Raw genomic sequence first — 13,915 nt, forward strand, 5'->3', positions numbered from 1 at the left:
TTCACTCCTATCAAACACGCTCACGCATGCCTGCTGGAAGTCCAAGCCCCTCGCACACAAAACCTCCTTTACCCCCTCCCTCCAACCCTTCCTAGGCCGACCCCTACCCCGCCTTCCTTCCACTACAGACTGATACACTCTTGAAGTCATTCTGTTTCGCTCCATTCTCTCTACATGTCCGAACCACCTCAACAACCCTTCCTCAGCCCTCTGGACAACAGTTTTGGTAATCCCGCACCTCCTCCTAACTTCCAAACTACGAATTCTCTGCATTATATTCACACCACACATTGCCCTCAGACATGACATCTCCACTGCCTCCAGCCTTCTCCTCGCTGCAACATTCATCACCCACGCTTCACACCCATATAAGAGCGTTGGTAAAACTATACTCTCATACATTCCCCTCTTTGCCTCCAAGGACAAAGTTCTTTGTCTCCACAGACTCCTAAGTGCACCACTCACTCTTTTTCCCTCATCAATTCTATGATTCACCTCATCTTTCATAGACCCATCCGCTGACACGTCCACTCCCAAATATCTGAATACATTCACCTCCTCCATACTCTCTCCCTCCAATCTGATATTCAATCTTTCATCACCTAATCTTTTTGTTATCCTCATAACCTTACTCTTTCCTGTATTCACCTTTAATTTTCTTCTTTTGCACACCCTACCAAATTCATCCACCAATCTCTGCAACTTCTCTTCAGAATCTCCCAAGAGCACAGTGTCATCAGCAAAGAGCAGCTGTGACAACTCCCACTTTGTGTGTGATTCTTTGTCTTTTAACTCCACGCCTCTTGCCAAGACCCTCGCATTTACTTCTCTTACAACCCCATCTATAAATATATTAAACAACCACGGTGACATCACACATCCTTGTCTAAGGCCTACCTTTACTGGGAAAAAATTTCCTTCTTTCCTACATACTCTAACTTGAGCCTCACTATCCTCGTAAAAACTCTTCACTGCTTTCAGTAACCTACCTCCTACACCATACACTTGCAACATCTGCCACATTGCCCCCCTATCCACCCTGTCATATGCCTTTTCCAAATCCATAAATGCCACAAAGACCTCTTTAGCCTTATCTAAATACTGTTCACTTATATGTTTCACTGTAAACACCTGGTCCACACACCCCCTACCTTTCCTAAAGCCTCCTTGTTCATCTGCTATCCTATTCTCCGTCTTACTCTTAATTCTTTCAATTATAACTCTACCATACACTTTACCAGGTACACTCAACAGACTTATCCCCCTATAATTTTTGCACTCTCTTTTATCCCCTTTGCCTTTATACAAAGGAACTATGCATGCTCTCTGCCAATCCCTAGGTACCTTACCCTCTTCCATACATTTATTAAATAATTGCACCAACCACTCCAAAACTATATCCCCACCTGCTTTTAACATTTCTATCTTTATCCCATCAATCCCGGCTGCCTTACCCCCTTTCATTTTGCCTACTGCCTCACGAACTTCCCCCACACTCACAACTGGCTCTTCCTCACTCCTACAAGATGTTATTCCTCCTTGCCCTATACACGAAATCACAGCTTCCCTATCTTCATCAACATTTAACAATTCCTCAAAATATTCCTTCCATCTTCCCAATACCTCTAACTCTCCATTTAATAACTCTCCTCTCCTATTTTTAACTGACAAATCCATTTGTTCTCTAGGCTTTCTTAACTTGTTAATCTCACTCCAAAACTTTTTCTTATTTTCAACAAAATTTGTTGATAACATCTCACCCACTCTCTCATTTGCTCTCTTTTTACATTGCTTCACCACTCTCTTAACTTCTCTCTTTTTCTCCATATACTCTTCCCTCCTTGCATCACTTCTACTTTGTAAAAACTTCTCATATGCTAACTTTTTCTCCCTTACTACTCTCTTTACATCATCATTCCACCAATCGCTCCTCTTCCCTCCTGCACCCACTTTCCTGTAACCACAAACTTCTGCTGAACACTCTAACACTACATTTTTAAACCTACCCCATACCTCTTCGACCCCATTGCCTATGCTCTCATTAGCCCATCTATCCTCCAATAGCTGTTTATATCTTACCCTAACTGCCTCCTCTTTTAGTTTATAAACCTTCACCTCTCTCTTCCCTGATGCTTCTATTCTCCTTGTATCCCATCTACCTTTTACTCTCAGTGTAGCTACAACTAGAAAGTGATCTGATATATCTGTGGCCCCTCTATAAACATGTACATCCTGAAGTCTACTCAACAGTCTTTTATCTACCAATACATAATCCAACAAACTACTGTCATTTCGCCCTACATCATATCGTGTATACTTATTTATCCTCTTTTTCTTAAAATATGTATTACCTATAACTAAACCCCTTTCTATACAAAGTTCAATCAAAGGGCTCCCATTATCATTTACACCTGGCACCCCAAACTTACCTACCACACCCTCTCTAAAAGTTTCTCCTACTTTAGCATTCAAGTCCCCTACCACAATTACTCTCTCACTTGGTTCAAAGGCTCCTATACATTCACTTAACATCTCCCAAAATCTCTCTCTCTCCTCTGCATTCCTCTCTTCTCCAGGTGCATACACGCTTATTATGACCCACTTCTCGCATCCAACCTTGACTTTAATCCACATAATTCTTGAATTTACACATTCATATTCTCTTTTCTCCTTCCATAACTGATCATTTAACATTACTGCTACCCCTTCCTTTGCTCTAACTCTCTCAGATACTCCAGATTTAATCCCATTTATTTCCCCCCACTGAAACTCTCCTACCCCCTTCAGCTTTGTTTCGCTTAGGGCCAGGACATCCAACTTCTTTTCATTCATAACATCAGCAATCATCTGTTTCTTGTCATCCGCACTACATCCACGCACATTTAAGCAACCCAGTTTTATAAAGTTTTTCTTCTTCTCTTTTTTAGTAATTGTATACAGGAGAAGGGGTTACTAGCCCATTGCTCCCGGCATTTTAGTCGCCTCATACGACACGCATGGCTTACGGAGGAAAGATTCTTTTCCACTTCCCCATGGACAATAGAAGAAATAAAAAAGAACAAGAGCTATTTAGAAAAAGGAGAAAAACCTAGATGTATGTATATATATATATGCATATTCGACTTCTGAACAGGTCAAAGCAACCATTGCATTAAACGATTCTTCAGGTTCACATGAACTCCATTTTCTTTCGCTGCAATAGAGACTTGAAGCTTTTGTTTGATAAGAGATGCTCCATTTCTATCATTGTAATGCTTCCATTTCTAGTACTGTAGTTGTTTGCATACCACAAAAAGCTGATGCAACTGTACCTTTTTCTTTTATATCATCTGTGTGTTTTATAATATTATGTACCATAGATTCATTATTATTATTATAATCAAAAAGAAGCGCTAAGCACCATAGATTCATGCATTCCAACATCTTGGCCTATTTTACAGTTGCTATTGTCATGTCCATGTTGCTTATTACATCAGTTTTTTTGTTTTAATGTAATAAGCTTTCTTTTTTTTTTTTTTTTGCACTTATATTATTTGCCCCATAACCATTTTTTGTTTGTCCATATTTGCTATGGGCACTTTATCAAAATTTAAAATGTAATATAGTATTGTAAACATGAATATGATAATAAGCTGCAGCACATCTTCACACCACAACAGGCAGAGCCATAATGTTGACTGGGCAGGCATAGTGGGTAGCAGACTCATTCTAACCAAATTTTTACTCATTAAATGAAGTCTGGTATCATTTTATCATTCATACAAAATAAAATTGTGTACTGTTCTAATTTATACTAATTGAGGCTTTGCTTTATATATGCTGTGGGGTGCTGATGTGATCAATGTGCTGTTAGGATTCATATAATACCAACATGAATTGATTATCACTTCCAAAATGACACATGAACACTTTAAGACAATGTGTAAACAACCTCTACAAAATAAGAAAAAATATAGCTTTAAGAAAAAATATAGCTTAACTCTTAAAGGTGTTACTATATTTAAATTACATATTATTTTTGGAGATGGCACAGGCTAATTGGGAGTAAAGACATCTCAATCGATTGTACAATAACTGAATTACATTTTCTTTTAAATGGGAAATTCCAGATGCAATGCAAGCAATCTGTGATGCAGTATATGTAACTAAATATACTAAACTAAAAAACTGTTTAACAGAGAGGCCTTCAGAACCTGTTGGAATGGCATGCCCAGTGGCTGGAAGTGCTAGGTTTTTCGGAGGCTCAGGGACGCTGGTTTTATGCTCTTCTTGCATGCCTGGAGAAGCCCCTCATACCAGAGAGCTGTTCTCAGATTCGACACATTGCTAGAATGTGTGCACAAATCAGGTCATCTTTGGTAAGTTTGGTTTTAAATACAGTATAGCCCTCAATTAAAGCTAGATCCTGTTGCATCAAACTTGTGGTTCACAACATATTTTGACTTTACTCAAGTGATAACAATACACAAATAACCTGCACACAGGAAAGAAGAGCTTAAAACGACATTTTGGTCCGACTTGGACCACTTACAAAATGTCTTTGTAAATGGTCCAAATTGGAACGAAATGTCGTCATAAACTCTCTCCTGTGTGTGGGTTATTTGTGTATTTTTCCAGTCACAGAATTGTGCCTTTTTGTTCTTCATGATATTTCATGTAAAGAAAAAGACTTCAGTAAGCACAATTATTTTTTTTTTATGTACAAAGAGTTTCATGCAGTGATGATGATTACGTACGTACTCTATACAGCCTCTCCTCACTTAGCGACGTACTGTACTCATTTACCGATGACTCGGACTTATGATGGGCTCTCTGCCCAGTATGCATACCTAAATAATGTATATTAGAGCTTCTTTCCTCTATTCTGTTTTTTTATTACATTATTATTATTATTATAATCAAAAAGAAGCGCTAAGCCACAAGGGCTATACAGCGCTGCAGGGTAAGGAAGGAAGCGAGGGTATTGGATGGCAGAAGGGAGGAGGGATGATCAGTAGGTTACAGAAAACAGCGGGGCAGGGGATAGTACGGGGGTAGAGGGTAGCAAGAGATTGAAGTAGAAAGGGCTGAAGGTATCAGAATTTGTGAAGTAAGTCAGTTGTTGTCAAAAAGTCAATAAGAGAGTCCGGATGAAAGGTGGGTCCATCAGCGAGAAGCGAAGGTAGAGAGAGAGCAGCAGAGCGAAGACGATGACGGAGGTAAATTCTGCATGCTCGTTGATAAAGTGGGCAGTCCAACAGAATGTGGCTGACTGATAATGGAACTTGGCAATTCTCACAGAGAAGAGCAGGGCGCCTCTCCATGAGATATCCATGAGTAAGACGAGTATGGCCAATGCGAAAACGGGAGAGAGTAGTCTCCCAACCTCGACACTGGTGATAAGAAGACGGCCAATAACCTATACTCGGTTTAATAGATTGAAGTTTGTTGCCGAGCATAGTAGACCAACGTTGTTGCCAACGGGTGTGAAGTTGGGAAGATATTGCAGCAAAATAGTCCGTAAATGGAATACCTCTACATGAAACTGGTAGGTCATGTACTGCTGACCGCGCAGCAGTGTCTGCCTGTTCATTGCCCTGTACGTCAACATGACCAGGGACCCAACAAAAAACAATATCTTTATACTTGGTAAAGATACGGCGTAGCCAAAGTTGGATACGGAGGACTAAGGGGTGAGGTGTATCAAATTTCTGTATAGCCTGTAAAGCACTAAGGGAGTCTGAGACAACCACAAATGATGACACAGGCATAGATGCAATACGGATAAGTGCTGTAAGGATGGCATACAATTCAGCAGTAAAAATACTAGCCGAAGATAGTAAATGCCCTTGTACGACGCTGTCCGGAAACACTGCTGCGAATCCTACGCCGTCAGAAGACTTAGAGCCATCTGTGTACACAGCAATGGCATGAGAATGAGAGTGAAAGTGGTCAAGAAAAAGAGAGCGGGAAGCGACCGTAGACAGTTGGGCTTTCGAGCAAGGGAGAGAGAAAGAACAGACTCGAACAGCTGGAACCTCCCAGGGGGGTAGGGAAAAGTGAGATGCTACATGTACATAGAAAGGTGGTAATTGAAGAGAAGACAAGAGCGAAGAGAGAAGGGACGGAGTAAACAGGGGCGACGAACAAATAAAGAATGTCTACTAATATCAGTGACCATTCTATAAATGGAAGGATTGCGGAGATCATGAGAGCGTACATAGTAGCGAAGGCAATGGGCATCACGGCGATCGGATAAGGATGGAACGTTCGCTTCTGCATAGAGGCTCTCGACAGGGGAAGAGCGAAAAGCACCAAGGCATAAACGTAATCCTTGGTGATGAATGGGGTTAAGGCTAGAGAGAGTAGCAGGAGATGCCGCTGAATAGATCTGGTCACCATAATCAAGTTTTGATAAGATAAGGGTGGAATGTAGGCGAAGGAGGGTTCGACGATCAGCTCCCCATGAAAGATGAGCAAGGGTTTTAAGAAGGTTCAGCCGGCTGTGACTAAGTTGCCTTCAGAGAGGTAATGTGAGGTTTCCAGGATAACCTACGATCAAAGAGTAGGCCCAGAAACTTGACTGTATCACGTTCAGGGATACGGGAGCCATAGAGGTACAAAGGATGATCGGAGATGACAGAGCGTCTAGTGAAAGTAATTTGGTGGGTTTTAGTGCTGGAAAATTTAAACCCACGTGTGGTGGCCTAATTGGAAACACGGTCGACTGCATGCTGGAGAGAAACTGTAATCAGGTGACAGTCAGCGCCTGCACAGGCAATAGCGAAGTCATCAACATAGAGTGATGACCAAATATTTGATGGAAGACTAGAGGCCAAATCATTAATAGCAAGGAGAAAAAGTGTTGTGCTCAGAACACATCCCTGGGGGACACCTTCAGCTTGGATAAAGTCCGGGGAGAGCACATTATTAACCCGAACACGGAAATGCCTGTTAGTTAAAAAGTTCTTAAGGAAGGATGGTAGATTGCCTCGAAGGCCTAAGGAGTGGGCTTGGGCTAAAATATTATACCTCCAAGTTGTGTCATATGCCTTCTCAAGGTCAAAAAATATGGCAATAACTGAGTGGTTATTCGCAAAGGCATTACGAACATACGTATCCAAGCGTAGTAAGGGGTCTATGGTAGAACGTCCCTTACGAAAGCCATATTGACGAGTGGAGAGACTGTTGTGTCTCTAAATACCACACTAAACGTCTATTTACTAGGCGTTCCATCACTTTGCAAACTGCACTGGTAAGAGCAATGGGACGATAGTGGGAGGTTTCATGTCCCAGTAGTGCCTGGTTTGCGGAAAGGGAGAACAATGGCAGATTTCCACAGCTGTGGAAGAACTCCTTGTGACCAAATAAGATTGTAAAGGCGTAATAGGACTGCAAGGGCTGACTGATGTAAATGTTGTAGCATACGAATATGAATGTCATCGGGCCCAGCTGCCGATGATCGGCAAGCTGAGAGTGTTGCCTCCAGTTCTTGAAGTGTAAAAGGCACATTATACTGTTCTTCTCTGAGAGAAGAAAAGTCCAAGGGTGCTAACTCTCTGGCAGACTTTGAGGAAAGAAATGAGGGGCATAGATGGAGCCCCTGAGAAATACGGACCAGATGATTGCCAATTTCATTGGCAACATCTAGTGGGTTTGCTATATCAACACCGGCAACCCGCAGAACAGGAGCCGGGTCAGGAGAATATTTACCACTCAGTTTTCGTACTTTTTTCCAGACTGCACTCATAGAGGAAGCAGAGGTGATGGTGGAGACATAATCTCGCCAGCAAGTGCGTTTAGCATCACAGATGACACGGCGAGCGATCGCACGCTTCTGCTTAAAATCAAGAAGTCTCTCTGTGGTTCTATTGTACCAGTACCTGCCCCATGCAGCGCGTTTCAAACGTACTGCACGAGCACAAGCAGGAGACCACCAAGGCACGCATTTCTGAGAATGCCTGCCCGAAGTTTGGGGTATAGAATGAGAAGCTGCGATTAAAACGGAGGACGAGAAGAGGTGTAAAAGCTCATCGATGGAGGACGAAGAAGGAACCTCTCTAAAAACAGTTAGGTGTGAGTAAAGGTTCCAATTTGCCTGATCAAATTGCCAGCGTGGGATGCGAAGAGGTGGTGAATATGAAGGGGAAGTAAGAATGATTGGGAAATGATCGCTGTCATGTAAGTCCGGAAGAACAGACCAAGTGAAGTCTAATGCGGCGGAGGAAGAGCAGACTGAGAGATCGATGCAAGAGAGAGTGTGAGTCCGAGGATCAAAATGGGTGTGAGTACCTGTATTTAAAACATGGAGGGGGTGGGTGGCAAGAAAAGCCTCTAACTGAATGCCACAGGAATCACAGTGAGACCCCCCCCAGAGGAAATGGTGGGCATTAAAATCACCAGGTAACAGAATCGGTGGTGGTAATGACAAAACAAGAAAGGCAATATCCGGAATAGATAATGCCCGAGAAGGAGAGAGATATAAAGAACAGAGCGTATACCACCTATGCAAGTGGATACGGGCTGCTGTGTAATGCAGCGAAGTACGAACAAATAGCTGATGGTATGGAATATCAGTGCGTAGAAGAAGGGCACTTTCATTAAAGGTCCCATCAGGAAAAGGATCTGAAGAATACAATAAATTATAGCCTGAGATGGGAGAGATAACAGCAGAGTGTAATTTTGGTTCCTGTAAGCAAACACCAACAGGGGAAAACTGGGAGAGTAACATCTGAAGCTCACCCCGATTACCACTGAGGCCGCGTATATTCCACTGTAAATAGGCCATGATTGGCAATGATAAAGATACCTGAAATCAGCAGGTAAGGGTTCCTACGGACTAGAGGGGTTAGAAAAGTCCACATGCGGAGGCAGTGGAAAACGTTCAAGCAGCGAAGGAACGGTGCGCTGTGAAGAAAGGAGTTGCACAGATGGAGTAGAGGAGAGAGAAGGAGCGGAGGGTGGATGAGTGTCCATTGATGGTTTGGTCTCTGCAATATATTCAGAGATTGCTTCAAGTGTTTCAGAATTCAGAGACGTCGTATGGGAGACAATATTGGAAATGGTAGGGGGAGGATGAGTAAAGATTGGAACTGTAATGGACTGTACCAAGGTAGGGGGGGGGCGAAAGGGTGGAGGGAACTGGAGAAGCGTGGAAGGGGACAGAAGAGGCAGAAACCTGGGAGGTGGCAGAAGAGGAAGAAACTTGGGAGGGAACAGGGGAGGAAGGTACAGTACGAGGAGGAGGGTGAACCTCTACACTTGTAACAGAGCCAGTGAGAGGGGGAGAACCAGGTACAGAGACAGGGAAGGGAAAATGAGGAGGTAGAAGATGGGTAGGAGGTGTTAACGGACCTTTTTTTGACTTTTGAGAAGTAGAGGGACGATTGGGAGGAGGTGTCATACGAGATCTCGTCGCTACTGAGGCTTGTGAGAGAGAACACAAAGAAGCAAGATCAGACTGAGATGTTGAAGTAGGGACGTCTGAGCCGAGGACAGCAAAAGAATTAGCTACAGGAGTGACTATGGGAGAGGTAACCACAGAGGTGGGTGCAGAAGATGGGATACCAGAAGTGGGGGGACGTTTTGAAACACGGGAATAAGAAACACGAGGTAGTCTCCCTTGGAGGCGGAGATGAGAAACTGCCATGGCATAAGGGAGACCTTCTGCCTCTTTGAGGTAACGGATTTCCCGCTCGTTTAAGTAGACTTGACAATGGCGAGAGTACGAAGGGTGAGCCTCATGACAATTAAGGCAAGAGGGAGGTCGATTGCAAGACGTATTAGAATGGTCATCGGCACCACAGACTGGGCATTCGGCGATAGATCTGCAATATTTCGCTGGATGGCCAAATCGCCAGCAATTTCTACACTGTTGCGGTGTAGGGATCACCTTTCGAACTTGTAACCGATGTCCTGCTACATAAACTGAGGATGGGAGTTCACAGCTGTCAAAAGTTAAACAAGCCACATTGCTAGGGTATCGTCTCCGCCCGTGGGCAGGAAGAACGTAAGTGTCTACCTTGAGGATTGGAAGATCTTGGAGTTCCAGCTGTTCAAGAATGTCAGTGCCACATGTCTGGAAATTTTGTTGAACTATGGTATGGGGCAGAATGACGGTACCACTACAAGAATTGAGGGAATGATGCTTTTCAATAGTTACAGGAACAGTATCGATATGGAAAAGACGAGAAAGCTCATGAGCCTGGATAGCATTCTGTACGGTGACGATGTGCGTACTGCTCTTAAGAGCATGAAAAGAAATATCTTTACCAACATGGCATAGGAGTGCCTTGCCAATACTGTGGTCAGAAAGATAGGCAGTAGAGGAAGTCAGTCGTAAAGTGAAGAATTTAGTCCATTGTGCAGTCTGAAACTGAGCGTGGAAAGGCAGTGAAGGACGTGTCGATCTTTTCTGAGAAGAACGAGAAGGTGGAGAAGTATCATCAGCAGGTAATTGTCGTTGTCGTTTAGGCGTGGGACTAGAGTTGGTCCGACGTGGAACGGGCCGGCGATTCGAAAATTGCCGCACCGTAGAGGGAGAGGCCAGAAGCATAGTCAGAGGAGAGCGAAGGTCAGATAAATCGAAGGAGTCAGTCGAGGCCTCAGTACCTGAAGCAGGTGAGGAAACAGCACCGGCAAGAGGTACAGAGGCATGAGGAGTGTCCGAAGAGTGGTCCAAAGACGAGGCGGGGTCAGAACGGGGTGCGGTATCAAGAAGGGGCCCAGGGGTAGTAGGTTCATGGACTAGGGCTGCCATGGTTAGGTTACTTCTTTCTTTTTGTTTTTAAGAAAAAAAAAGAAAGAAGAAAAGAAAATAAAAATAAAAAAAAGAATAAAAAAAGGGGGGACCGGGGAGGGATAGGTCCTAGGAGGAATGAAAGGGCCAGAAATCTCCCTCCTCGCCCAAGAGGACCTCAGCACCGCAAGTAGTGCAGATGCAGCATGGAACCCGTGCCATACCCTACCCATCATGCCAGTAAACCGGCAATCCGGGATAGCAACCTCACATCTGCCGAGCTACCTCGGTGGACAAAAAAGAGGGCGGCCGGAAATCCGCCACAAAGCATACCTCCTTCGGCCACCACCCCCGGAATCCGAAAGGTGGCTTCCAGAGATAAACCCGTCGCCCAAAAGACACCCAAAGCCACCCTCCAAGATACCGGAGAGGGATCAGGGCATCCCCAGGCAGTCCAGATCCCACGGCAAACTACGCCACCGCCAAGAACCTCAACGGAATGGGATGGACCCCAGTACCCTTTCCCCTACCTAGGAACTAGCGTGCCTGTGGGAAAAAAAAAAAAAAAAAAAGGGGCCAAAAAGGAAGGGCAAAAGGGAGGGGTGGGGAGGAGGAGGAAAGGTAAAAGGGGAGGATGGGATAGGGAACAGGGGATTGGGGGGTAATTAGGTTCGGTCTGAGGAAGTAGACCGACAGGTCTAATTCCTCACACCAAGAGCCTCTTCACCACGCCAAGGAGCCCCCCTTGAAGAGGTTTTTTATTACAATATACAGTACACTAATGTATATTATTATTATAATAAAAAAAGAAGCACTAAGCCACAAGGGCTATACAGCACTGCAGGGTAGGGAAGGAAGCAAGGGAATTGGATGGCAGAAGGGAGGGGGGATGATCAGCAGGTTACAGAAAACAGCGGGGCAGGGGATAGTACGGGGGTAGAGGGTAGCAAGAGATTGAAGTAGAAAGGGCTGAAGGTATCAGAATTTGTGAAGTAAGTCAGTCGTTGTCAAAAAGTCAATGAGAGAGTCCGGATGAAAGGTGGGTCCATCAGCGAGAAGGGAAGGTAAAGAGAGAGCAGCGGAGCGAAGACGACGACAGAGGTAAATTCTGCGTGCTCGTTGATAAAGTGGGCAGTCCAACAGAATGTGGCTGACTGATAATGGAGCTTGGCAATTCTCACAGAGAGGAGCAAGACGCCTCTCCATGAGATATCCATGAGTAAGACGAGTATGGCCAATGCGAAGACGGGAGAGAGTAGTCTCCCAACCTCGACACTGGTGATAAGAAGACGGCCAGTAACCTATACTCGGTTTAATAGACTGAAGTTTGTTGCCGAGCATAGTAGACCAACGTTGTTGCCAACGGGTGTGAAGGTGGGAAGATATTGCAGCAAAATAGTCCGTAAATGGAATACCTCTATAAGAAACTGGTAGGTCATGTACTGCTGACCGCGCAGCAGTGTCTGCCTGCTCATTGCCCTGTACGTCAACATGACCAGGGACCCAACAAAAAACAATATCTTTATGCGAGCCACATTGCTAGGGTATCGTCTCCGCCCACGGGCAGGAAGAACGTAAGTGTCTACCTTGAGGATTGGGAGATCTTGGAGTTCCAGCTGTTCTAGAATGTCAGTGCCACATGTCTGGAAATTTTGTTGAACTATGGTATGGGGCAGAATGACGGTACCACTAAAAGAATTGAGGGAATGATGTTTTTCAAGAGTGACAGGAACAGTATCGATATGGGAAAGACGAGAGAGCTCATGAGCCTGGGTAGCATTCTGTACGGTAATGATGCGCGTACCGCTCTTAAGAGCATGAAAAGAAATATCTTTACCAACATGGCGTAGGAGTGCCTTGCCAATACTATGGTCAGAAAGATAGGCAGTAGAGGAAGTTGGTCGTAAAGTGAAGAATTTAGTCCACTGTTCAGTCTGAAACCGAGCGTGGAAAGAAGAAAAGAAAAAAAAAAAAGAAAAAAAAAGGGGGGGACCGGGGAGGGATAGGTCCTAGGAGGAATGAAAGGGCCAGAAATCTCCCTCCGCGCCCAAGAGGACCTCAGCACCGCAAGTAGCGCAGATGCAGCATGGAACCCGTGCCATACCCTACCCATCATGCTAGTAAACTAACAATCCGGGATAGCAACCTCACATCTGCCGAGCTACCTCGGTGGACAAAAGAGAGGGCGGCCGGATATCCGCCACAAAGCATACCTCCTTCGGCCACCACCCCCGGAATCCGAAAGGTGGCTTCCAGAGATACACTCGTCACCCGAAAGACACCCAAAGCTACTCCGGAATACCGGAGAGGGATCGGGACATCCCCAGGCGATCCAGATTCCACGGCAAACTACGCCACCGCTAAGAACCTCAACGGAATGGGATGGACCCCGGTATCCTTTCCCCTACCTAGGAACTAGCGCGCCTGTGGGAGAAATCCCAAAGGACAAAAAGAGGAAGGGCAAAAGGGAGGGGTGGGGAGGAGGAGGAGGAAAGGAAAAAGGGGAGGATGGGATAGGGAAGGGGAGATTGGGGGGTAATTAGGTTCGGTCTGAGGAAGAAGACCGATAGGTCTAATTCCTCAGACCAAGAGCCTCTTCACCACGCCAAGGAGCCCCCCTTGAAGAGGCCACATGCAAAGTAAATCTATCCATCAAGAAGGATAGAAATTGTTTCATAAAGTTTCATTGCAGAAATTAGTGATGTAAAAAGATTGTTCTTTCTCAGGGAACTCAGGAATATTTCATTTGTAAGTTGCATCCCATTGCAATGTGTCATTGTTGATAAGTAGTTCCTATTTCTATTTTTTTACTGCTTACAAATTGTTCAGAAACAAGTTCCAGTTATGTTTTTTATATTGTCTACTTGTATAATAAATTTAAAAAATATTTATTTCGTTTTACAACAATTGCAACATTGCAACATTCAAAAATGGTATACCCCAAACGGGCAGGACCGAATATACTCGGTCTTCGAATATCTGCAATTGCGCGAGATGTTACTTTCACAACTCCGTTTGGATGGTCTCAGTGACCTTACATTGAGTGGCTCTATCCCCTCATAGGAAATCACTTTCAAATTCACACTTTAGACTGCCTTGCCCCTCAAAGGGTTAAGAGTGATCTCTCTTTTTTCATTATTACATAATCCTGCATTGTCATCTTTGATTCCCTCAGCATGGTTTCTATATTATTATTAT

At 44.4% G+C, this 13,915-nt stretch overlaps 1 protein-coding gene across 2 annotated transcripts in view; it reads left to right on the forward strand.

Moving 5' to 3' along the window:
* Positions 1-13,915, forward strand: part of Gem2 (Gemin 2) — a 32,554-nt gene that overhangs the window by 13,104 nt on the left and 5,535 nt on the right. For both annotated transcript variants that reach the window (XM_070095844.1, XM_070095845.1), the window contains exon 6: positions 4,179-4,358. In XM_070095844.1, the coding sequence (XP_069951945.1) occupies positions 4,179-4,358 (180 nt within the window). The remainder of the gene's footprint in view (positions 1-4,178; positions 4,359-13,915) is intronic.

This window comes from Cherax quadricarinatus, chromosome 51 (assembly GCF_038502225.1).
Source record: "Cherax quadricarinatus isolate ZL_2023a chromosome 51, ASM3850222v1, whole genome shotgun sequence".
NCBI classification, from domain to species: Eukaryota; Metazoa; Arthropoda; class Malacostraca; order Decapoda; family Parastacidae; genus Cherax; species Cherax quadricarinatus.